At 45.2% G+C, this 27,196-nt stretch overlaps 1 protein-coding gene across 25 annotated transcripts in view; it reads right to left on the bottom strand.

The window, feature by feature from the left end:
* The window catches only part of PTK2 (protein tyrosine kinase 2), a 168,616-nt gene that overhangs the window by 16,153 nt on the left and 125,267 nt on the right, over positions 1 to 27,196 (bottom strand). For 10 of the 25 annotated variants that reach the window (XM_081116801.1, XM_081116790.1, XM_081116789.1 and 7 more), the window contains 6 exons: positions 23,261 to 23,362; positions 18,951 to 19,062; positions 11,835 to 11,921; positions 9,424 to 9,561; positions 8,199 to 8,330; positions 1,923 to 1,985 (listed from right to left, as the gene is read on the bottom strand). In XM_081116801.1, the coding sequence (XP_080972927.1) occupies positions 1,923 to 1,985; positions 8,199 to 8,330; positions 9,424 to 9,561; positions 11,835 to 11,921; positions 18,951 to 19,062; positions 23,261 to 23,362 (634 nt within the window). Of the gene's footprint in view, positions 1 to 1,922; positions 1,986 to 8,198; positions 8,331 to 9,423; positions 9,562 to 11,834; positions 11,922 to 18,950; positions 19,063 to 19,637; positions 20,046 to 23,260; positions 23,363 to 27,196 lie in introns of those variants that run through there. The other 15 variants (XR_013997442.1, XM_081116802.1, XM_081116804.1 and 12 more) reach the window with 4 other exon arrangements.

Here is a 27,196-nt window from a genome sequence, read left to right on the forward strand (position 1 = left end):
AGCTTTGCTCTGGAAGGGAAGGAACGTGGCAGTCCCTGCCTTTAGGAGTGTGGAGGGGCGAGTGTATGGATTCGTGATCTGGTCGGCCACGTGTCTAGCTGCTGGCCATGGAGGATTCACTCAACTGTTTGTGGCTTTGGTTTTCCCATTTGTAAACTGAGGCTAATAGCTCTTACCTAATATGAGGTTGTTGTCACAACATGCTGCCAACCTGTGAACTATTCTGAAAATCCACATCGTTGTGCTCTTTATGCAAACTGATGGGATCCTCCTCACTAGCCAGTTACTAGTGCTCAGTAACAAACTCTGACCTATTTACAATACATTGCTTTCTAGTCAAAGGCTTCTCCCGGAAACCGCAGCACATTTTCAAAAGCCTGAAGTTGGAGAGCTTTAGAAGTGGGCCAAGCTGAGTAGCTCTCTTTAGCCAAGGACAGAAGAGAAAACACCAGACAAGGTCACGATGTGAATCAGCCCCCAGGAAGGAAGCAACCACAACTTAAACCTCACATGCCAAGTGAGGAGGCTGCCCAGATAGCTGGCCATATGCCGTCAATCATGAGTGCGCTGCCTGGCATCTGGCACTGTGATGGGTAACTTTGGGTCTGTTTTCTACAAGCCTTGGTTTACTCATTTGTGAGTGTGGATGGCAGTAGTGCCCGCCTTCATAGGGGTGCTGAAGACACAGTGCGGAGACAGGAGGAAGCACCTTGCAGGACAAAGTGCCTTCCCCATGAATACTACTCACTCTTCCTGTCACCCAGGCCCGGTGCTCAGCAAATGCTACGAGATCACGAGACCCTTTGTGCATCGCGTGTTCTACAGTGTTTCTGAATCATCCTTTGGCCAGGTGTAATTCATTCAATTATTCACTCATTCCACACATTTCCAGTGCTTGCCATGAGCCACACACTAAACACACAGAATTTTCCTTTTCTAACAAATTTCCCTTTCAATACTGTTCTCAACAATGGGTCTCATGATGAGGGCTTATTGTCATGCTGAGTCTTGCTTTCTTCTTTATAATTTACGACTGCTCATCACTCTAAGGAAAGTGTGTGGACATGTTGGATGGCAGATAACTTGACTCTGTGCTTGTGAACTAAGGATGCCTATCTGTCTGTAGAGCACACCGTACCAGCACCTTCACATGCTGGACACTGAGCACGTCTCCCAGGGCCCAGACCTTACGGGCAGCTGGGAGTACCAGTTTTGATGAGACAGCTCCTGTTGGGATCCTTCCTTACTGTGCCTCTTGGAGCTAATGACGACATGCATGTGTGCATGCATGTCCATATTTAAGCAAATGGCTTATTTCTAGAGCCATATCAGGGTGGAAAGTGATCTCCACACATTTGCTTCCTGGCAGGCACAAGGCTCCTTTTTTACTGGGAGCTCCTTTAAGTGTTGAAAGAAATTTGTGTTTATCTTAACCAGACATCTGCTGATGGAAAGCCTTATAGAACAATTTTAACTGCTCTCTCCAAAAGACCAGGGAAGAGTTCTAGCAGGTTTTAAATATATTTGGATTAATCATAAGCTAGTTCTTTAAAGAGAATGTTAGGCATTTCCCCTGACAACACCAAGAGGGAAAAAAACCTTACCTAAAACAAGTTTTTCTGTGACTGTGGAAATTTTATAATCATGCAATAAGAATATGAAAATTTAGCAGATACAACTTGTGTGTATCAAGTTAATTCACGTACATGTTTCTTTAGGGAGCAGAGTTCAGCTTCCTATGGAAGAGAAAGCTTTAATGATGGGGTGGGAAACTTCTGCATCTGAGTAAGGACACAGGGCTGTGGGGCTACAAGGGCCGCTTCATTCACAAGAATGGCTGGTTGGGTTTGGTAGCATCACACTAGTACACACAACATGAAAACAACAGTCCAAGTCCTGGTGCAAACTTGGCAGCTGCTTACCGGGCCCTGGAGACTCCCATCCTCCCTGTCCACGCTGCCTCGAGAGAGCCGCACATCAGGTTTCTGAAGTGAAAACAAAGCCAAACAGCTTCAGTCTTGGTTCTCAAAAATGCCTTCCTTTTACAACACAATTGTCCTTAACTAAGGAGAGTTGAAAGTTCGTCCATTTCAAAAAGAATTCTCAAAAGCCAGAGATGACAACCCCTGGTTGGCAGCCCAGCAAAGCCCCACATGCTCTGCAAGTAGGACCAGGCTTGTGTCATGGCCCCGCCACACAGGACCCCAGCACGGCACCTCTCCTCCCAGCAGCGAGGCAAGTCTCTTTCACGAGGGGGCCTCCGCTGGGATGACAATGAGCAGCTGCACTTCCCGCTTTCTGTGGAGCGAGGCTGCATGTACCTGGCCGTCCTGCCACAGCAGCAGTGGTCCAATTAAAAGTCTTCCTCATAAAGCATCCAGAATACAGAAACCAAACAGAGAAATCTGGATGTGATAGAAATAAGAGTATGCAAATTTCACTAATACCAGCATAAAGAAAGCCAGTTCCACACCGCCTACTGGTGTCCCCCAGCCTGCCTGCCACGCTGACCACACTGCCCACCACACCAGCCACCCTCCTCAGGACTCACTGTCTCCCAAAGAACCCTGTGATTGTGCAGTGGCCACTCCACTCCAGACAAGAGCGACGTTCTGCGGACTCATTTGTGTAGCTTTACACCTGGCAGGGCTGGCTCCCAGGACACAGCCACAAGCACTGGTTGGGGGTGATGGAGAAAGGACTTGCTCTCGCTCTTGTTATAAATGTACATGTGTACAAAAGTGAAGCCACATTTTAGAATTACAAACCTTCATGTACCATTACATAGTGGAATCAGGTAAAAACAATGTTAAAAGGATGTACAATATTCCACAGCATGAATGTCATCATGACTAGAAACAACAGTGAGGAGCCCGGGCTCTGGCACTGGCCACCTGGGTTCGGATCAAGCTCCAACCCTTTCCAGCTTAGTGGCCTGGGCCTCAGTTTCTTCTGCTATAAAATGGGGCAGTGATAGGACCCACTGCATAGGCTTGTTGGTTAGGAGGACTAAGTGAATTAATATTGGCACATTACTAAGTTATTGGCACATTAAGTGTCAAAATAAACACTTCTGCTGTTAGTTGAACATTTTGGCCATTTTCAAATTTTCAACGTAGAAACAGGCTGTGGATGACACCTTTGTGTACAAATCTAATTAAATCCCTGATTATTCCCCTGGGGACAGATTTCTAGGAATGGAATTACTGAGTCAGAAGGTTTCAACATTTGGAAAGTTCTGGGTGTAAGCTGCCAAACTGATTCCGGCAGGCGATTTTACTTGTCGGGAGTACACAAGTCTCTCCTACTGTGCCCCTCTGCACTGTCACTTAAGACTCAGCCAATTCCATGAACAAAATGCTATGCTACTGGGGTTTGCACCTTCCCCTTTCTTGAACAGAATATTTGTTTCTTCTCACTAGACACTAGCCCATGAGGACAGAGGCCATAGCAGCTGCTTCCCCACTGGGTCTTTTAACTGGTGCAGCACAGAACAGACAGGTGGGGGAAGAGAGACCTGTATGACACCCCAAACCCACCACCTCACCCGGGAGACAGACCCCACAGCAACGGTACAGTGATGTGCACATACTAGATGCTCAGTGAACACATGCTGAAGGAGTGCTTTAATCCACACGCAGGCAGACCAGGTCCTACAGATGAGGAACCTGACGTTCACAAAGGCAGAGGAGTTGCTGGGTGGGTTCAATCAGTTCCCAAATACTTAGTGAGCACCTTCTACATACCAGAGATACTTTATCTGCTTTTTTACTTCGATGAGAGCGACTTGAGTTTATTGTTTGCTGACAGAGTAAGGGACTGTGTTTCATGTATTTACACAAATTATGTATTTTCTTCCCATGTAAATCCCATGAAATAACTTGTTTTTATTTCTTTATACACAATAATTCCCTAAGTTATACCTTTCCAAATACAGAATTTCAATTTTAAAGAGAAAAGCCTTCATTGAGTCCGCTGTGTTCCGTGAGTGGACATGTCTGCCTGAATGGAGGAGTGCCAGGACCAGCATCAAGGAGTGTAGAGCGTCAGAGAGAGGAGATCCTGTCACTATTTCTACTACTGGGTGATGCACTAAAGTCTCCGGTTTCCCTTACAGAACACTCTATATCTGAAGACAGTAACAGCTAAGATAAAATGGGGCATTTTATAGTTAAAATCTTGTTTGAATGGGTCACAGACATAACGTTTGGGACGATCTGATTATTTTCCCTATTGGGCATGCATCTTCTTTTATTTTTTATTTGGGTACAACATATATGACAAAGTGTACAAATGTTCAGTGTAAAACTCAACCCATTTTCATGTATGTGTGCACCCACCTAACACACTATACCCAGATCAGGACAACCTGGCAGGCACCTGCCTGCCCTGCCCAGTGGAGACTTGCCTCCGCCCCGCCACAGGGATGAGCATCTGAGCTTCACGTAAATGGACTCAATGTGAATCCTGTGTGTCTGGCATCTGGCGACCACCTGTCTGTTTCACTGACCCTGTGGCTGTCCACCTTGCTGCAGTGAAGCACCTGCTGTATGAATGTTTGTTCATTCTGACATCAAGGAGCAGGCAGGTTATCTCCAATACCTGGCACCACACAGAAGCTGCTATGAACATGTTCCTGTGAGCAGGCATGCTCACTCTCCTCTCCTCAGTGGCAGTGAGAGAAGGCACTGTTTAAAGTTCTAGGGACAGAGCCACCCACAGGTCAACCTCAGTCTCTACTCTCATGCTGCTATCATTCTAAACACTTCAAATAAAGGCATTCAACTGAAAGTCCCTCCGCCCTGAACTATGTTGTCTTCAAATCTGGCATATGGCATAAGAAGAAACACAAGAGGATGTGGCCTTGCCCAGAAGCAGGAACGGGAGCAGCACAATCTTCCGACAGGCTGCCCTGGGTTGGGTATGAGAGGAAAAACAGCTCAAATATTTATTTCCTGTCTCAGGACACAAAGTAGGCTTTATGTAAGCAGGCCTTTCTCATTTTAAAATTAAATTTCTGTCTTCAGCACAGTACCACATCAGAAAACTACTGTGCGCACAGTAATAGAAATAAGTAACAAAGTCACTCTGTCTGTAAGTCCTACTCAGTAGGAAAGAAAGTGCTCGGAATAGACGGGTTCTGCTCATGGCTGCTGCACTCTGGCCAGTGTGTGAGAACTCTCTCAGTCGTGGATTCTGCCAGCTCAGAAAGGACACAAGCTGAACTGGGACGGGAGAAGGGAGCAGGCACGTACCGTATGCAGGTGCCATGGGTCCTAGCTGTGTGACCCTGGGAAAGAGGCTGCCACTGTAAAATCATGTGCTAATGAACAAACATATACAAGCGTCCTGGCTCACCATAGTACTCAAGGGAAGGCAGGAGCTATTATTAACAACAGTTACCATACAACCATGTGAGTCCTAAAAACGGGAGGTTTCAATAAACAGCTGCGGATTCTGATTATAAAAAATCTGGTAAATATGACTGAGAAAGCAACTTAAGAGTTAATTTTTCAAGTAGAAACCTAACTCTTCTTCCAGGCTGCATAGCTGATGTCACTGAGTGGGGCAGCACTGCTCCCCAAGCAGTCGAGGACCAGAGCAGGGTGGGAACAACCTGTTTCCAGGCCATGAGGAGACAAAACAGAAGGCGAGCATCTTTAGAAATTTCTAGAGCAATGTGAAACAGTCAGTTTTAGGTCTGTTGATGTTCATAATAAAAAAGTTTCACTTGTATGTTACATATCTTTTTAAAAATTTCCCTTTTTTAGTAACTGGTTTTTGTTTTATTTAACTAGAGCAGCAGGTCTATGACAACTCAGACTAAACCAGAGGCTGGCCCTACCTCACTGACAGCTGGACAAATGTGCCCTGGAAAAGGCCTCAGCCTAAAAGATGGCATTTCTGGCATGTGGGTTCTGCATCGTAGGGGACACCAAGCACTCAGACACCACCAGGGGCTTGTCAGCTAACAGCTAACAAAAGTGAATTAAGGTTTCTTTATAGCAGCCAATAAATCCAATAAAAGGACGTATAGCTACTGAGCAATCCCTTTGAAAGTGGCCAATTTCTCACACCATCTATTACATTAGCCTTCGGTCAAGAGTGGCCTAAAGGTATTCTGGGACTGTCTGTGGGAACTTTGTGTCATATGAGGCATATGATCCAGGAGTCTAGACTCTCATCAACGCAGCTCATGGAGGCTATGGAGCTCAAACCAAAGAATAGAGATAAAGCCCTTTGAAAAATAAATGGGGTGCTCCCTCCACTGCTCCCATGTCATCTTCAACCTCACTCTGGGAGAAAAGCATTACCTGTACCGTATGAAGGGTATTTTTTCATAGGTTAAGAAATTAAAGCATAAAGAGATAAAATAATTTATGTAGGATCACAGTAATGATTTTTAATTCTCCAAAATCTAGGTTCTTTCTCATAATGCTGTTTAGGAGAGTCAGGATGGGAAGGATCCCTCTGAGGGCCAAGCTGCTCCGTTTTCCTGCCACCTCCACACCCCTGGCCACTGTACCCTCCCCACCTGCATGACCTAAGGGACTGTGTGACCTGTCCCCCTTCATTCCTGTCCCCAGGAGTACTTGGCTCCTTCCAAGCTCGCCTTGGGCCCTCTCCCTGGAATGTTCTCCAGACCTTCTGGGGCTGGCCTTCTTGTCATTTCAGCTGCTCAGCCCTTCCCAATGACCTGGATGCTGTCCTTCCCTTATTGTGCTCAGTGCTCTCTGTCACAAACAGGGGCTGACCAAGGAGGACAGGAAAAAAGGAGGGGCCGGGAAGGAGGCTGCTCATCCTGCGATAGCCACTGGCAGATTTTACGTCAGAGAGTGACAGATTCACGTGTTAGGAATATTACTGTGGCTGTGGCATGAAAAATGGCTCGGAGGGAGCAATATTGTTGTGATCCCAATTAAAATGTCCCAGGTGGAAGGAACACTTACTGGTCTTGTCTCCCAGAAGCAGCCCTGTCTTGACTGCCTGCTGCTCTCAGCACCCCCTCCCCCACCATAACATCTGCCTTACGAAGACTCAAATCAGATGGGGTTGTGGTTACTCAACTCACTTTAGTAAACCAGTACTGTGCTGATTTTGAAGCCAATAAACAATGACAATAAACAAATCATTCTCACTTATTAACATCAATTCTAAATCCCAATAAAACACCACAAATAAATAAACCATGGCCTGAAAAGAGTGACCAATTATGACTAAGTAGGGACTTATCTCTGGGATGCAGGACTAGCATAAACCCAAGTAAAGGCTCCATGTAACTCATGTTAAACCTTATAAAGTTTTCTTAAAACACCACCACCACAATACATTTAAAATGTACAAGGCAACATTATACCAAATTATACTTAATGGAGAAAACTATTACAGACACTACCTTTAAAATAAAAGCAGGAAAAGCCAGCAAGGAGCTATTTCGTACAAAAGTTGGCTAGAGGCACTTCAGGAAAGAAGTGGGAGGTATCTAACAAACACCGAGTGAAGGCAGAAAGCGCTTGAAAGAGCAACAACGGTACATTTGGAAAATTCAGGGAAATCGGTCAAAAAGATTTCATGTGATAAATACTGGAAAATACAAGATAAATTCCTAAAAATCAACTGCACATGCACACACAGAAGTACACTATGAAAAAGTTCATTGAAAATGAGGAACCACTGTATCAGTGACAGGAAGATGTAAATCAAGGGTGGGGAACATCCGGCCCCATTTGGTCTGGCCCTGCAGGGGTGAGTTAATTAAATGTTTGACCAAATATAGCAGGCTAATTTTTAAGTTGATAATTTTGTATGGCCCATGATGATCTAAATATCCAAATGGCCCTTGGCAGAAAAGAGGTTCCCTGCCCCTGCTGTAAATGATTGGGAAGCAGTTTAATCACAGAAGTAAGACAGGTGAGATGTTTATGTGCAAGCTGATACCTCGGGGAGGCTGCTTCTGTAAACACAGCGGTGACAGAGAAACCATAGAAATACTCACACCTCTGAGCCCACAAGGCCACTATTAAAACCTCAGAAACCTATCTTGAAAAAATAACTCAAGAAAAGCAAATATCCCATAATTGCAAGTTTTAGGAACCAGATGCAAAACTAGCTCTCCTGTTTCCAGAAAGATGAACTTTTGCAAGAGACTCCAGCAGGGCCTGAGGGTGGAAGAATATTTCTGAAACTGGATACATTACCAGAAACCTCTCCTCTTTCTCTAGCCAGCGCTGGTCTTCCTCCATCTCCTGCTGCTGCCGAATCAGCCGCTCCTCCATCAGGTGTGTTGGCAACACCTGCCCGATCCCACGTAGGTCCAGCGCCGCAGAGTCCTGAGGGTTAGAAACAGCATGGCGATCTCAGGCCTACTTATGATGCGCTGACTTTTTTCCTGTCTTTCCAAACAATTAAGCAAAACAGCAAGGTGGTGCAAGTAGGGTCGCTTATGCTGCTTATGGAGGCAACTATTCTGGAGGCTGCGAGTTAACACGTGCCAGGCATCTTTAAAAAATATACAACTGCTGCCCTAGCCAGTCTTACTCAGTGGTTAGAGCATCAGCCCAAGGACCAAAGGGTCCCGGATTTGATTCCAGTCAAGGGCATGTACCTTGGTTGCAGGTTCGATCCCTGGCCCAGTAGGGGATGGTGGGGGAGGCAACCAATTGATGTGTCTCACATTGATGTCTATCTCTCTCTCTCTCTCTCTCCCCCATCCACTCTCTCTGAAAAGCAATAGAAAAAATATCCTCGGGTAAGGTTAAAAAAATAAAGTAAAAAGTATACAATTGCTCTGCTCTGCTCCATAGGCAGGGAGATACTTTAAGGAATAACAACACATGTGCAAAGAATGTGCTGTTAGTTCTAGTAAACAGTGGAAACAATCTGGGAGTGCAACAACAGGATTCCTATCATAGGTGCACACTACAGTACTGACAGGAGGCTCTGGCTTCCTGTTTTTCCCTTGGCCTCAGGTACATGCTAATTCTATTCAATCTAGGGTCTGCCTTTCAAATGAATGGGCTAATGATGATAGCATCTCTCCTTTAGTAAAAAAGATTCAGAGAATCAGAAAGCATTTGAGTAAAAGGAGTAACCTAATCTGAGACTTAGGTCACCAAAATCAAGAAACTGTAGGATTTAGAAGTAAAAGGTACCTTGGGCAAAGCTTTGTCAGTTAAAAACACCTAAGTCTGCCTGGCTGGTGTTGCTCAGTGGTTGAGCATTGACTTTGTGAACCAAGAGGTGACGGTTAGATTCCCAGCCAGGGCATATGCCCGGCTTGGGAGCTCGATCCCCAGTAGGGGGCAGCCAACTGATGATTCTCTCTCATCATTGATGTTTCTCTCTCTCTCCCTCCCTCTCTCTGAAATCAATAAAGACATATTTAAAAAGAAAAAAGCCGAAACCCAAGAACATCCAATTTACCTCCATGTTGGGCTGCCACATTGATATCTCCTGTGGTCTGTGATTCCAAGAATCTGTTTGGTCCAAAAGGGATGCCTGCCCCAGGTACATGCTGCCTGCCATGGCTGTGATTCCGTGTGAGCCAGGGTAGCCAGAGACCTGTGGGTGAGTGAGTGGCCAGGTCAGGTTCAGACACAAGGAGTTCTGCACAGTTCTGCTTCCACATGAAAGGAGGTAACTAAGATTACAGAGAATGCTGTGGTAGCCAAAGCTGCTCACGTCCAGTTCCCTGGAACCTGTGCCTATGGCACCTTACATGGCAAAGGGACTTTGCAGATGGATTATAAATGAGGAACCTTGAGGTAGGGAGATGGTCCTGCACTATCTGAGTGGACCTGATGTGATGATCACAAGGTTCCTTAGAAAGTCACAAGAGAAGCAGAAGGGGCGAGAGGGACATGTGACTATTGAAGATCAAGAGATCCACACTGATTGTTGGCTCTGAAGAGGGAGGAAGGAGGTCACGAGCCAAAGAATGCAGGTGGCTCTGGAGGGTTCTCCACTGAGGCCACGTTAGACAACTACTGCAAACAGGCCCCAATAGTCAGAAGTCAGCTACTCTGGAATCTTACACTTAACTACACACTGGGGGTAGACCATCCTTGGTGGCCATACACACAGCTGCACCACACACTGCCCTGGAACCCCTACCTGCCCAACCCAACAGACAAACCCCCAAATATATGTGCCCTGATGAATGCGGGCTGGTGAGGGGGGTGTCAATCTTCAAGTTCTAACCATGAAGACTGAGCCAGGCAGAGACAGTCAGCTGGATGTGGAGAACAGCGTCAGGCATAAGGAAAATGAGAGGACTTTCTTCGTACGGTTCCCTCCCTCAGTCGAGAGAAAGACAGGCGGACACCAGCACTTGTTCCCATGACTCATCAGGCTAGTACCGGATGGCTGGGGTTATCAATTTTTTAATGAGATTAAAAACAGCCAAATAGCCACACAGCCTTTAACAGAGGTTTTGTGTATCTGTTAGGTCTCCAGGCATTGACTTATACCAAACTCCATCCTAACAATATGGAATTAAACTGTCATAAGATATACAGATAGTTCTCACAGTTTACTGAATGTAAATATTTAATAATAAAAAATTTTACTAAACATAAGATGCTATACCGTTACTACACTTGGTCAAAAAGGACATATTACTGCCAAAGAACTTTTACGAATTTTCACAACAAAGAGATTTCAAATGACCTAAGGCAGCTCTATACATGCCACCTAGCATGCTACAGGACCAGAAGAGCATTTTAGGCTAAAAAGGAACATGAAATAATGACAGGAAATGTCCTGTAGCTGTTCTCATTTACAAGATAAGGAGGTTTAATCATTTCCTCCATGATAAAAGAGAATACCATAATTATTCACTGAACTCTATTCTACACTGTTCTAAGCACTGGAAGTCCAGCCAAGTCCCTGTCCTCAAGGGACAGAAACCCGTCACAGGGCAAGGACCTGCGAGGCTGCTGGAACCTGAGCGCTCTCTCTTTCTGTGCTGTCACATTCTCTCTAAACAATTCTGGTGTGGGACTCCTGCTCAGTGTCTGCTGAGCTCTGACTTCCTGCCCCTCAACAAAAGCTGACACCTTCCCTCAAAAATAAAAACAAAACCATGACTGACTGCTCTGGCCCTTTCTTTCAGGGATTATCTATTCCTCTGTGCGGCTTATTTGTCTGCAAGTCTGACGTTCCTTCCATACTTGTCTGTGTGGCAATTCATCTAGCTTTTTTTTTTTTGGTTAATCCTCACCTGTCCATTGATTTTTAAAGATAGTGGAAGGGAGGTAGGAAGGTAGGAAGGGGAAGGGGGGGGGAACATTGATGTGAGATAGATATATCTATCGGTTGGTTGCCTCCCGCACGCTCCCCAACCAGGGCCGGGGACCGACCTGCAACCCAGGTATGTGCCCTTGACTGGGAATAGAACCTGCAACCCTTCAGTGCTCAGGTCAACACTCTAACCACTGAGCACACGGGTCAGGGCTTGTCTGGCTTTTAAGGTAATTCTGAATCTTACTCTTGGCTTCCAGGAGAACTGCCCAGTTGAGTTACCTCTGCGGAGTGTGTGCCCACTGCGTCCTGCACTTTACAGGAACAGAAGGGAGAGAGCAGACCTGAGAACTGTGGGCCATGGGACACTTGCACCAGCTGCTTTCAAAGGAGTGACTGCTCGCAGCCCCTTTGTGGATGTCAGGACAACGTGCACCTAGACAATTACTAGGCTGACTACTTCTTAGCCTTCTGCTTGCCAAACCATACTGCTAAGTACACAAATAAAAATATAAACATACACAATGTCCCTCCCCACCCTCAGACATGCTGAAGAATGAATGAACACATCATCTCTGTAAGGACTGGAGTACCTGGTAATGATTGGTCTGCACCATGTGCTGTGGGCTGGGATAAAATCCTTCACTGGACCTTGGACTAGGATAACCAGGTCTGCTGGGCTGTGAACAAACCAACAGGGCATCAGATGAATGAATATTTTGATTATTTTGGTAAAACCATGTTTAACTGAAAATAGTGGAAAAAGATATTTCTCTAAAAGAGCTTAGTTGGAAAGAATGACAAAAGGCACCAAGATATTTCAGTGGGGTTAGAAATAGTCTTTTTAACAAATGATGCTGGGACAACAGGATATCCACATGTGAACAAATGAAGCCAGACCTCTTCCTCACAATATACACAAAAATTAACTAAAAGTGGATAGTAATCTAAATGGAAGAGCTAAAGCTATAAAACTCTCAGAAGAAAACAAAGAACAAATATGTGGGTTAGCCAATGGATTCTTGGCTAGGACACCAAGCTCAAGCAACAAAAGGGGAAAAAAAAGATAAACTGGGCTTCACCAAAATTAAAAGCTTTTGTGTTGCAAATGACATCATCAGGAAAGTGAAAAGACAACCCACAGAATGGAAGAAAATATCTGCAAATCGTATATCTGGTAAGAGAGTCATACTCAATGATAAAATGACAAATATTCTAATTAAACAGTAGACAAAGGACTTGAGCAGACCCAAGAAGACAGGAAAATGGCCAATGAGCTCAGACACGAAAAGATGCTCACCACCACTTGGCCTCGAGGGAAAGCAAAGCTGGACACCCATCCTGCTCTGCCACTTCCTGGTGGGTGGCCAAGGACAGTGAATGAACCAGCTGGCCTCTATTTCCTCATTTACAGAATGGGAGTGGAGCTGAGGAACTCTGAAGTCACTTCCAAATCTAAATTCTCTTTCTGTTGCTGAGACACCTGAACTTAAAGCATTTGAATTGTTTCTTGGCACAACTGTGGATACTGCTTTTTGATACTATAGCCAAAACTCAAAAGTGATACTTTCTTAAAGGTGACTTGCCATGTGGAATTGAAAACCGCACCGTATCTGTTACATCACACCCACCACTCTTGGATTGTGAATGGACCTCTCACATTTGTCATTTCGAAATGATGGAGCAGAGTTACGCAGCTCTTCCCAATATCAACAAGTATAATTATACAATATGAAAAAATACTCACACTTGTGAATATTACCCTGAGATCAGCAGAAAAGTCTAAGAATTGGAAAACTATTAAGGTGATGGATATACAGTTTTCAAAATTCATATTTCTGGTTGAAAATGCAAAGTTTACCACTGGCAACAAATACTATCAGTTGCTTTCCTTGGTGAGACAGTCTCACTTTTTTTTTTTTTTTTTTAGAAAATGTCTACCAAATGCGCAACTTTGAACCACCACAGTACATCTGCTAGCTCTCCTTTCCAGCAACACTGGTCTTCCAGCCGCAGCTCCGTCCCCCAGTGGCACCTTCCCTGGACACGTTGAGTCTAGAGGCAGCATGAGTGCCCTGGAGCACTTCCTACTCCCTTTGTCAAGATCATTTACACAAACTGGCATCTTCTCCTGATTGTGTGAGGTGGTGGGTGCTGAAGAAGACAGTGAAGCCTGTGCTGCTGCCTCACCTGTGTGGAAGAGACAGCACTTTCTCTACCACGATGTCCGCCACATCGGTGCCAATGTCAACAGCACATAAGGCAAGGGCATCTTAACATTATTCTAAAACAGGTTTTGATCTCTTGGGCCCCTAAGCCCCAAGGGTTACACTTTGGAAAATGCCTTTGGAAAGGTTTCTACACTGAAGCTCTGTGGTTCTGTGGGAATCTGCAGGACAATCTGCAGGAATAAATGAGCACTGACTGGGACACTGCCCATGATGGGTTCTTCCCAGGCACAGCTCTCCAAGTTACTCGTGTGGAAAAATTGGTATTAAGTACCAAGGAAGTGACCACCGATGTATTTTTAATAATCAGCTTTGAGGTTATAATGTTTTTGCCATTACATAACTGATTAAGTTTTTAATTTTGAATCTTGAATGGGTCAGAGGAAAATATTTCCCTTTAAAAAATGAATTAAGCTATATTACACATTTATTAGCACACAAAATGTATCTGCAAAAGGCTCAGATTCTGCTTGAACTGCAGAACTCTGTTTAATCTGGCTGTCCTGAGGTACCAGAGGCAGGATGGTGGGAACACCCTCCTCACAGGCAGAGGAGACAGTGGCCAACCACCCTGGGCCCGCAGCTGCGGTTCAGTCCTGACAGCACTACGGCCGTGCAGGCAGATGTGGCTCTAAAGATGCGTAAGGATGCTTGCTGCACAGAGGACTGGGCCTGGCTGGCGAGAGAGATGCACTCACTGAGTGTTTTTCTGTGACCACCAAGCATGTGTGCATGAAAACCACTGCAGATATTTCTCCAGCCGTTACGACTTTAGTCCAAGGTTTGCCTAGCTTTCCCTTGAAGGGTCAGGGAGTAAATATTCTGATCTTTGGGGCCACATGGTAACTGGACTACTCAACTCTGTCTGTGTAAGTGAAACCAGCCACGGACATCGCAAATGAAGGTGCAATCCATTCCATTCACACTTGAATAAAAACAGGCAGAAGACAAGAGTTGGCTGACGCCTATTTTAAGTGGTAAAACAATCTCTGATTGTAGAAAAGAACCTAGCCCTGGCTGGTTTTGCTCAGTGGTTAGAGCGTTGGCTCGAGGACTGAAGGGTCCCAGGTTCGATTCCGGCCAAGGACACATACCTTGGTTGCAGGCTCCATCCCCAGACCTGGTGGTCAAGGTACGTGTGAGAGGCAATGAATCGATGTGTCTCTCTCACATAGATGTCTCTCTCTCTCTCTTCTCCCACGCTGAAAAGCAATGGAAAATGTATCCTCGGGTGAAGATTAAAAAAAAAATAGGACCTAAAATAAGCACTTTGAAGCATCTCAAAAAAAAAGTGGGATATTTAAAAAATTAAGCTGAACTTGTCCCTCTACTCTGCAACAAAAGAAAAAAGCCCAACCTCCTGCACCCATGAACCTAATACCACAGCTTTCAAAATTCAGCCAAATGAAAATTGTTCAAAATCCTATAGAGTGAGATATAGAGAAATGTCCAGATGGAAAAAGGCCTGCAATTCTGTGAGTTAGGGGGTAAGGGGGTGGCTGCATTACTTGGTGCCAGCTGCTGGGAGGCCAAAGACAGTGCTGTGAATGCACCATCGCAGGGAGCATCAGGACCCTCGCTTCAGACAGGACAGTGAGGTTGGGCACAGGCAGGGAGCCTGCCCAGTCAGCAGAGCCCAGTGTGAACTTGGAGACCCTCCCACTCTCAGCCCTGGACTCTGGGTAGCTGTCCTGAGGTAAGACACAGGCACACTTCTATATACAATGTGGTGGCCTCAGATGCTGGGAAGTGGGGTTCATAGTTGTTCTGGGGGCAATGAAGGATTTTTATTTTTTGTTAAACTAGGAGAGATGGAGAAATGTCCTGGTTCCATCACTAAGTTGCTCAGAGTAACATCCATGGGTCAGATAGCACGACCTTCCTGCCCCGGCTTCGGTTTTTCCATTTGTTGAGGAGACTGGACTATGGAGCCTCTCACCTCTGAGAATCTGAAGAACTGTGCCGAACACCTGTACTACATCAAATGTGTGACAGTGCTCACTGTTATACAATTTAAAACACTGACCACAGAAAGAGAGGCTTTCAGGAATCATGATAAAAAACAGTGTAGTATCTAAATAGCACTTTGGATTAACAGGTTTAGAACAAAACATTTTCAAAAAGAAAATGAAGTAAAGAATTGTCAAAGTTTTGTTATATATTTTTAGCCAATGAAATACCAAACAGCAGGCAATTATTAACTGCAAAAAGGCCTACTGTCTATATTTACTTTCCAGAAAATGATCTAAACTGGATTATTCATGGCAACTAAGCCAGGATGTGAAAAATACCAGCCTGTCAAAGCCAAAAGTGCGCAAAGAATTTTTAATCTAAGAAGGGGGCTTGACAAGATGGCAGCATAGGTAAATGCAGGACTCACCTCCTCCCACAACTACATCAAAATTACAACAAAACTACAGAACAGCCATCATTCAGAACCACCTGAAATCTGGCTGAATGGAAGTCTTATAACTAGAGAATTAAAGAAGAAGCCACACTGAGACTTGTAGGAGGGGTGGAGGCAAGGAATGGGCTGGTCCCACACCCATGTGTGGCGGTTTAAAACTGGGAGGGGTATCTTGGCAGTGGAGGTTTCCTGTGAGGGGCAAGGGGTCCCAGCACCACACCAGATCTCTCAGCGCAGCATTCCAGTGCCAGGAAGAGAAGTCCCCGTAACTTTGGGCTGTAAAAACCAGCAGGGAATGTGGTTAAGTGACACAGAGGCTGCTGGAATCCCAGATATTCCGCTTAAAGGGTGGGCACATGGACGTACTCGGACTCACTCCCTCTGAGTTCCAGTGCTTGGGCAGCAGCTTGAAAGGATCCAGAAACATGGGAAGGAACTAAATTGTCTAGCATCAGGGTAAGAACTGGGGGAGGCAGCTTTCTCCCAGACAAAAGTGTTGGCAGAGGTCTCTGTTCCTTTACTGAAACCTCCCCGCCACATCACCGACAGGCAGTCACCATATCTGAGTCTCCATCAACCTGGGCTGTCCTGGTTCAGGCTTCAGACTCTCCTAAAATCTCTCAGACAAGCAGCGGCTGGCCTCAGCGTGCCCCAGACCTTTTGCTAAGTGGCCCCAGGCCTGGCATTAGCAGCAGCCTGCCTTGGTTCACAGCTTGGCCTCTCTTGGGCATCTCTAAGCCCAATACAAGTAGCAGCCATCTGCAGATCACTCTGTAGCTTGTGTCAGGTGGCCCCAGGCAGGGCACAAGCAATAGCTGACTTTGCACCTCCTGGGAGGCCTCAGAGCAAGTGCACCCAGTGGTCAGCCTCAGACCCTTCCAGATTACCACCCTACCCCATCCATGAGCAACACGCTCAAGGGGTGCACTCAGTGAGCATCAAAGCCCCATTGAAGCAAGTCCTAATCCACAGGGTCAGCTCCTGCACAACAGCTCTTTCACTGTATCTGTAGCTGGTCCAATTGGCCTGGGGGGGTCAATCCCTCCCAGTGATGCCAATAGCAATAAAGGCTCAATGACAATAGGACAGTGCATACAGCCCACACAGGGGTTCACCTAGAGTGCACAAATCAGGTGACTAGGAGGCTGAGCCACTGGGCCCTACAGGAGACCTACTACACAAGGCCACTCTACCAATTCCAGGAGACATAGCAGCTCTACCTAATGCATAGAAACAAACACAGGGAAGCAGCCAAAATGTGGAGACAAAGAAACATGTCAGAAATGAAAGAACAGAAGAAATATCCAAAAAAAAAAGAACTAAATGAAATGGAAGCAAGTAAACTACCAGATACAGAGTTCAAAACAATGGTTACAAGGATGCTCAAAGAACCTGATGAGACCTTCAAGGAACTTAGTGAGAACATCAATGACATAAAAAAGGATCAGTTAGTAATGAAGGCTACACTAACTGAATTGAAGAATAATTTACAGGGAATCAACAGTAGAGTAGATGATGCTGAGAATCAAATCAGCAATTTGGAATATCAGGAAGCACAAAACACCCAACCAGAAGAGCAAAAAGAAAAAAGAATCCAGAAATATAAAGATAGTGTAAGGAGCCTCTAGGACAACTTTAAGCGGCCCAACATTCGCATCATGGGGATATCAGAAGAAGAGAGGGAGCAAGAAATTGAAAACCTATTTGAAAAAATGACAGAAAACTTCCCCTACCTGGTGAAAAAAATAGACTTACAAGTCCAGGAAGCACAGAGGGTCCCAAACAAGAGGAACCCAAAGAGGCCCACAGCAAGACACATCATAATTAAAATGCGAAAGGTTAAAGACAAAGAGAGAATCTTAAAAGCAGCAAGAGAAAAGCAATTAGTTACCTACAAGGGAGCACCCATACGGCTGTCTGCTGATTCTCAACAGAAACTTTGCAGGCCAGAAGGGAGTGGCAAGAAATATTCAAAGTGATGAAAAACATGGAACTACAACCAAGATTGCTCTACCCAGCAAAGCTATCATTTAGAATTGAAGGTCAGATAAAGAGCTAAAGGTAAGAAAAAGCTAAAGGAGTTCATCACCCCCAGACCAGCACTATAGGAGATGTTGAAGGGTCTCCTTTGACAAGCAGAAGAAAGAAAAAGGATAAAAAATATGAATAAAATGGCAATAAATACACATCTATCAACAACTGAATCTAAACATCAGAATAAATGAACAAGGAATCTAATGAATAAAAGAGAACCAGAGGCATGAAAACATGGACTAGACTGATGAACCTCAGAGGGAAAGGTGGTGGGGAGACAGAAAGAGATTAACCAAAGAACTGATATGCATACATGCTTTACACAGACACAGGAAGTAGGGTGGTGAAGGCTTGGGGGGGGGGGGGCGGGATCCAGGGGGACGGGGACAACGGGGGAAAAGGGGGGACATCCGTAATACTCTCAATAATAAAGATTTTTGAAAAAATAAAGAAGGGGGCTTCACGGTCAGCTATGTGCAACCCCCCAGCACAGCATAGTGGGCTGTGGGAGGGAAGGGTAGAGGAACAGAGGTGATTGGGCAGGCGAGGCCTGAGGATGCTGCGTGCAGTTCCCTTAGCTGCAGCTGCAGGCCAGAAAAAGGCTCTAACAAAAACCAAACCAAACCCAAAAGGAGCAGGGTCGGGTGGAATTTGACTTCTGTTGAAACAAAGCGAAATGTAAAGCACTTGGGGCCTAGTTTTATCCCTCTACTTGACCTGAGCTAGGTCCCTGACAACCAACAAAGCAAAAAGCCTCCCCCAGGGCAGGCTGCTCAGTCTGTCGCTGCGGGGAGGGGAGGGCGGGAGAGGGACCGGAAGGGTATTTTAAAATCACAGCAAATGAATCCAGTTTGTCTACAGCTGAAATGCAATTTAAGAAACCAAGTGCACAGGGGGTACCAGCAAGGAGCAAACATGAAACAATAGCTGCAGTTAAAGGGTTCCTCTTAGAACAGTCCAGTATTTGGCTGAGAGCAGCTGCCTATACCAGAAGCTTCAGAGGCGGGGGGATGCAAAGTTGGGGTGGGGGCCTCTGCTACCTTGGGTGGAGCTTCGTCGGACCCTCCAGAGTCCCAAGACACGGTGACCTGTCTTCTGGACTCCATCCTCAAGCGTTCTTCGTGCTGAGCCTTCTCCTCCTCCAGGATTGTGCTAGAGAGACAACACACGGGTTAAGGGAGCTGCTGGGAGCAGCGGCACACACCAGCCCCGCCCGCCTGTGTGGGAGCACCCTGGCTAACAGCAGATGACAATCAAGAGTGGGAAAGAGGATCAGGTTTCTGACTCTTCACAAAATGACTCAAGAATAGCTGAGTTCAAACTGCAAGCCCAGCTGCAGCCCAGCCACAGGTCAGAGGACAGCTGGGAAGAGAGGGAGAAGTTCCAGGAGATCAAAGACTCGTCCAGGCAGGATGTGTGTGAGCCAACATGTGTTTGGAGCAGAGCACAATTGCCCCGAGCACCCCAGCACCTCACCCAGCACAGACATGTCCCAGGACGGACTTCTCACAGGAACCCAACCCCACGCACAGAACTAGCACATTATGGGGACAAGTTAGCAATCTGGCCAATCACCTCCCGAAACGACCATGTTCCTACTAACTTTCAGCCTACCCAGTACTTCACCTCCTCAGAAAAATAAGGAAATAGATGACAGTATTTACAGTGCTTCTGGAAATACCAGCTGCTTTAAGCTGGAAGCTCATGGGTAGTAGCACCCTACTTACCACTGCTCGACTATTCAGGGGCTCGCTGCGTCCCACACCGTGCCGGCTCTGCGGCTTCCTGGTCCTGGCTGTCTGCCATCCAGAAACTACCCAGAAGGCCAGCAAGCCAGCCTTTGCTCCCTGCTCATTGCACTCAGATCCCTGGGCTCAACGGGCAGCAGGTCTCGGAATCTTACGTCCCCACGGTGGCAACTAACTCTTTCCTACAGGCCTGCAAGTCTGAGCTCTAAGAATGAAGCCGCCTGGTGGAGTGCCGTAAATACTAGCCCAGAATTACTCATCAGAGTGAGGTCAGCTACAACGCACCCGTTCTAATCTGGGAATGTGCTTGACTGTTTCAAACAGACATTCCTGCCTGACTGAAGGCCAGAACAAGCTGCTGCTCACACAGTCAAGCTCACCCAGCACAGGCTAAGTCAGGAAGCGACAGTCAATATTCACTTCATAAGCGTCTGAGTCAGCAAACCATCAGTGCAGATGGGGGGTTTTAACGCAAGGGAATGTTTCCTGTTTTAGTGAAAAAATTCCACCCCTCCTCAAAAAGCATTCTGGTTTTCTTCTTGTTCCACTTAGATAATCATGACTGAAAAAACACCACAAAACTTTAATACTTAAGAATTTAGTGTCACCCTCAAGGCTGTGAGGTACATGCCCTGCCAGCACTGTCGGGCAGCTGGGCCCCAGCAATTATAACTCTTGGTAAGATGCTCTGTAAGCATCCGTTTGCTTGACTTTCCCTCTTACTAGGCTGATCCCACCCTCACTTGCCCAGATCACTGCAGATCCCGGGTCTGTATCACATGAGCAACGAGCTGATGAGTAAAGCCACAATCAGTGAATTAGTCCATGGACTTGTGGAGCAGAGCCTGGTACCCAGCTTCCTGTGCACTCGGAGGGAAGGACTGCAGGCTCCCCCTCTGAGAGGTCACAGGGCAAGGATCCAGCCTGAGACACTGGTCCAGTAGGAGCAAGCCTTTGTTAAGAGTTTTCAGTGCTGACCCTCAAAATAAATAATAGACCCTGAATCAGAATTTCAAAAAACTAGTTTAAAACAACTTAAAAGTCCATAAAAAATCAGGTAAAAAAAAAGTCTTTTCAACTTCTTCAAATAATGAAAATAAGACCATGTGTGACATACTCTTTAAGGCAATGGAACCTCCATTTTAAATAGGTCCTGTTGGGGCAACTTATTGCACGTGGGTTGGTGAATGGGCCACCTTGACCTCAAGGTCACCATGCCCCCAAAAACCTCCACAGGGGTCATGTGAAGTCCCGGGCCACAGACCGTCCCCAGCCCCCTCCACCTGAGCCTTCCACCAACTCACTTCCCTGTGGTCTCCAGCTCCTGAACTTACTGTCTGAATCCTGCCTGTCAGCCCTTTATCACCACCACCACCTCCACTCCTGCTCTGCTCTATGGGTTTAGATGGTGGGCTCCCCATGGTCGTCACTCTCATTGGCTGTGTGGCATCTGCATGACAGTCACTTTGATATTTCATCCACTGAATAGGCCAGTCTCATCCCTAAAGAACGCAGTGACAACCAGGGAGCGAGTTCCTTCAATCTCAGCACCCCATTCTCATACCAAAAATAACACGACAAGGCGCTTCTGAGAAACCGTAATTTGTTGCTAGGAGTGGTCAGGAATATAAATAACTCACAAAATGCCTGTTTTTACAATGGAAGAGGATCCCATCGATGGAGCAAGGGTGCACGTGGAGACATTTCTGAACTCTGTACAGCTGCTGAAGAACCCAAAGCAACAGCTAGAATGTGCAGAGTGTCAGGAGGTCAGATTTAAACATATTTTCCCAAACGACAATATTTTTAGTAGGAATACATTCCACTGAAAGCTCTGAGCTGCCTAATGTGAACTGGCAATGAGCCCTCCTGGGATGGTGGTTTCTCAGTCTCAAACTTGCAAGTAGATGAAACAATAAAAGCTAAGACTTTCACTCAACAACCATTAGAATACAAGGTAACCATGTCTTTGTCCACGAGTCCCATCCAGGAAGAGAATCGAGAGGAGGGGGAGTACTTTATTTAATGTTAGTCTTATTTTCACTTCCCTAGCTTTAACAGAAGAAGTCATTAAAGAAACCAATTCAGAGTAAAAGGACATATAAAGTTCTAAGGGTTGCTCTGATGGTTTCTCTTGGTCTGCAGCACTCCCTGTGAAACCTGGTCTTACAGCCTTGGCAAGCAAGTATGGGGAGGTCTTATTAAATTTCCGTTCTGGAGCAACAAAACATGATTTCACTTCTAAGGTATTTTCGTGGAGAGAAAGAAAGTAGTCTAATAGGTTCCTCTTTTTCAGTACTGAGCTAACATACAAAAACAGATCCCCAGCACAGACAGGTTCACCAGGGAGGTGCCATCAGCCTGAGTGGGTGGTAGCAGTCAGGTTAACCCAGGACACAGCACAGCGAGGGGCTACCTTCTGCTGAGGTTATGACCACACCCAGTCTGCCCTGCTTCAACTTGTTTCCTCATTCATAAGTGAGAACACTGTCTGTCCTCTCCATTGCTCAGATGGAGAGACAAAGCATGTGAGGAAAACAGTAACACTCTTCAGTAAACGTGAGTTAGTTCTGTACTCTTATCTGCCTTGTAGACTACTAGGGAAAACATGAGTTTTTTCCTATTTAATTTCTGTAGTATTTTTCTTTTTACCCTCACCTGAGGATATTTTTCCATTGCTTTTTGAGAGAGAGTGGAGTATGAGAGAGAGAGAGAGAGAGAGAGGAAGGGAGGCAGGGAGGGAGTGGGAGAGAAACATCGATGTGAGAGAGACACACTGATTGGTTGCCTCCTGCATGCGCCCCCTGACCGGGGCCAGGGATCAAGCCTGCAACTGAGGTAGATGCCCTTGGCTGGAATCGAACCTTGGACCCTTCAGTCTGCAGGCCAACGCTCTAACCATGAGCCAAATAGGCTAGGGCTCATTTCTGTAGTATTTTTCCTGAGAGTAACTATACTACTATTCTTTAATTTGAAACTAAGAAAAAAATCCATTTCTTCTTTTAAATATAATTTGCTTGAATAACTTTTGTAAAGACTGGACTGTGATCATCTCAACATAATTTTATGGTGACATCATATTTGCTTTAGACATAAAAATCAGGTTGGATTCACAGCTACTTAGGCTAATCTGAAAAATATCCAGAGAAATAGCAGCAAGAACTTGGAAGGAAAAAAGCCAAAAGGGAAATGGCTTGTTTTGGCAAGTTCATGGGAATATCAGTTTTGAAACACGATCTCTTATAATTACCCAACACTGCCTCACCACAGAGGAATGGAATTGACCTTTTAACAACAGCAGCAAAACGCTGGTATCTTTGCAGAGAATGAGGCTGGAGACTTGAGCTGAAGCCAGGACGGCATGTTTGTAACTGGCTGACCTAGTGGTAAATGCTGCAGCCAGGGTGACAGCATCCGCCTCTGCTCTTCTCTTACAAACAGGCATAGCAGACTGGACATCTAGTTTCATGGAAACACCAAAACCGCTTTTCTTTCTTTACTTATTATGTATCTAACTAAGACTGCTGGAAATAATGCACTTTTGTTTGGTTGTGGTGTTACCCATCTCAAAATTTAAAAAGTGATTTCTACTAAAATCTTACTTTAAGATGGTGGCCTCTTTGTATTTCCGCCAAATTCGCACAGATCCTATGTGACCAACCTCTTGCAGGTAGCAGCTTTGGACTACGGGCATAGACGTGGTTCTGTGGGAACAGGAGAGCCACCCTAAGTAGCCAATCTGGGGAGCTGACACCGGAGGAAGGCAATGGCACAGGGTGGGGCCACCAGTCAGAAGGCTCCAGTCTTACTGGTTTGAAGAACCAGATGACTGAGTTTGAGTCACCATAGGTGGTGGAAAGTTGGGAGGGGGGATCCCAGGAAGAAGAGAGCCAGGCAGAGGGTTTCTCAAATTCTGAGTATAAATTCTGCCCAAATCTCTAGATGACCTCAGAGCAATGCACTTATAAGGCAGGTTCCAAGTAGCCCAGCTAAGGCGAAGAGAACTGAATTAAAACATGATGCTGCCACAGCATGGAGAGAGTTTGCAATTTGAGACCAGCCAAGTTAACTATCTGTTAAAACCAACTAACTAACCATGCCAACCAATCAACCAACCAGCAAGCCAACCAGCCAACCAACCAACCAACTACTCTTTAGGGGAACACAGCTGAACCCAGAGTCACAATGCCCAGGACAATCTAAAATTACTCAATATATAAAAACAAAACAAAACAAAAAAACCATGAAAATGTGATCCATTCTCTACAGGAAAAAAAAAAATCTAAAGGAGGCTGATTCCAAAGATGACTCAGAAGTTAGAATTAGCAGGCAAGGATTTTAAGGAGATACTATATTCAAGGACATAAAGAAAAAAATGTTCATAATTAATGAAAAGATAGAAAATGTAGCAGAGAACTAAAAACTGTAAAAAAGAGAAAGAGTCCACCCTTTGCTAGCTGCACAATCCAGGGCAAGTCACAGGACTTTTCTGAGATGCACATGTGATGCTCTGAAAACCTCCCTATGGCTGAAACCAACAAGGTATGAATTATCCTTACATAAGAAACAGCTAGGATATAATTTTTAGTGGAAACAACTTAAATTTTACATTAAATTGCTATTAACTTTAGATTTACTGTTTACTTTTTATTCCTGGGAAGGCTAAGGAGCAAGAATAAAAGCTGAGATGTGAGCACTTGAGACGGACACAGGGAAGCCTGAGACTACTCCTCCAGATATTATCTAGACCCAACAGGACAGCAAGAAGGAAAATACTGTTATGATGACTAAGGACACATTTACACTCCACCTCTGAAAGGAATTTTGGAAACAAACACAAAACAACTTAAAAAAACACACACAGCAAGGACGCACAAGTACCTCATGCCATTAACCAAACCTAGAGCTTTTAATTCAGAGTTCGCCTTTTAGGATAAATGAAGAAACAAAAAGGATTTAAAAAAAACTTGTATAAGATGCTGTCCACATATTAAAAATTTTAAATCCATGTCTCTATAAGACATCTATAAAATATCAAAAAGATGTGCTTTGTATTTTGGTATCTGGGTAATAACAACTAACGCCTTTAAATTCAAATAAACAGATTTTCAAAATGGTAACTGATCATTTTTCTGTACCCTAAGTTCCCCAGGTCCCTTCAGGGTCTTCAGAAGGAGCCTTGTCATTCCTACTGCCACCAAAGCAGCTCTCATTGTGTGCCTGCAGAGCCTTGTACAATTGGGAGAGTTCAGATGATTTCATTCAACCCTGAAAACCGGATACGGGTAGGATTTGTGATTCTGCTTTTACAGGGAGGCTAAGTCACTTGCCCAAGGTCACACAACCTTTTAAACTCTAACCTTCATAATACAACATACAGAACTCTAAACACTGGGTTAAATTCCGCCACACTCGTGTTCTCTGAGCTTGTACTTATGTAGGACATGCGTGCACACACATACCATTTACCCTAAAGGTGTTGCGGGCCTGAACTGGCAGCATCCCAGATCAACTAACACAATAGTTGGTGCCCTGAGATACTGTGTAACTCTACTTGGATATGATATTGAGATATAATATGAAAAAAAAAACACCCCGTATAAATCTGTGGCTGCAGCCACTCCAGGTTATAGTCCTGACCAAAGAGACCTCTTGAAGGCCAGCTCTGTATGATCAAGTGAAGAAGCAAACATAACAATATTAAGTTAAAATAACAAACACCCTCTCTCCCCACAAGCTGTGGACAGGCTATGTATCATGCATATGGGAAGCATCCACAGGAGGTAACTGCGGACTGGCCACACACTCGCATGGCTGCTGCCACTTTGCCTCAAGTCACCCTAGAGAGGCTCAGCCTCATCAAAAACTTCCAAAACCACTCCCACTATACCTGGGATTCCAGAGGGCCACAGCAGCAAAGTGAAACACTCAGGATGTGACAATGAAACAAATATAATGAAGAGAACAAATATTTTGAAACTAACACACAGAGACCATGTTATCCTTCAAAGTCCTTGGGTGGGGCCTCTGTGCCTATGCCAGTGAGGCTGCCACTCTTTTGGGGGACTTTGGTAGGTTGATACTCAAATGTAAGAAAATGAGCTGCAGGAATTCCCTGTAAAGTATGTTTTCTTTCTTCTTTTTCCTTTTTCACTAAGCAAGATTAACAAGTTGCTCACCAGCCATATCGTAAGATGGAACACTTAATGACTTCTAGGTACATCTCAACCAAGGTGTAGAGCAGAGATGCCAGTTCGGGCCCCGGACTCAGGTGGATTTGCCTGGAACCCCGCCCTGACCTCGAGTCAGCTGTCTGACCTCAAGTCTCAGCCAACTGGTAACAATAATGCCACCTCATCTCCAGGTCTGTGAGGATTAAGAGGAAACCATGTGTCAAGGTGCATGCAGGATGCCTGGCCACACAAAGTGCTCAGTAAATGCTGGTTTTGAATGTCATGACTAGTCAGCTAACTGGAGCAGATGGAGACTTGTATCAGTGAATGCAGTGCTGGTTCTAAAAGTCTTCCCCACAGGTTCAGTGACAGGAGGCCTTCTCAAAATCATGGTCTGACTTCCAGGGTGATACTTCACCAGGCTAGTGTCTTTGGAATAGAAAAGTTCAGGTAATTTGTTTGCACACTACTTAGCTTCTCTGACCTAACCGTCCTATGTGAAAATGGCGTGCTTGGAATCAAGAAGTGGCTGCCAAAGGTTTAAACAAGCTGTGGTTGGAGAATGAGAGTGTTCATTCCTGGCTGGGTGTTTATCGGTACATCCACTTTGGAAACTGTCAGCATCTACTGAAGCTAGACTTGTGCACACCGCGGACTCTTGGATACACACCAGACTGACACTCTTGTACATGTGATCACTGAGAGACACTGTTATGTTCACACAGCAAGAGTGTTGAAAGCCCCAAACTGGAAAGGATCCAAGTTTCCACCAACAGTAGAATGAATAAACTATGCTACATTCACAAATGGACACCACACAGCAACGAGCACGCAGCATAGCCACCGTGATAATGGGGATCATCTCAAACAACATGCTGAGCAAAATCCACCATAGACAGAGAAGTCCGTACTGAATGACACCATTGACGTGAGGAGCACAAACAGGCAGTACCCATCCATGTTAGTGTGAGCCCAGAGGTACACAATGATTGGAAGGGCAGCTCTGGGGGTATGGGCTCTGGAAGCGTTGCTGTCTTGTTCTGGATGCTCGTTACACAGGTTTGCATGCCCGGTTGTGAAAATTCAATGAGCATGTTTGTATGTTCACACCTTTGTATGTCAATAAAAAGTTAAAAAGATATAAAAATTATAGTATAAATCTTTAAAGTGATAACTTTGTTTTTTGTCTAAAAAGGATTTAAGAATCTACACATTAACTTAAAATGTTTCCCTAAACTGATGTAAAACTGACCCTCTTTTCCATAATGGCACGAACACCTTAGGCAGGGTATTACCAGGAACAGGACTTTTGAACATAAGTTCCAAAAGGGCAAATATAGAAGTTGTTTATTGTGGTTTCCCTGG

Source organism: Miniopterus schreibersii (assembly GCF_964146895.1).
Source record: "Miniopterus schreibersii genome assembly, chromosome: 17".
Taxonomy (NCBI): Eukaryota; Metazoa; Chordata; class Mammalia; order Chiroptera; family Miniopteridae; genus Miniopterus; species Miniopterus schreibersii.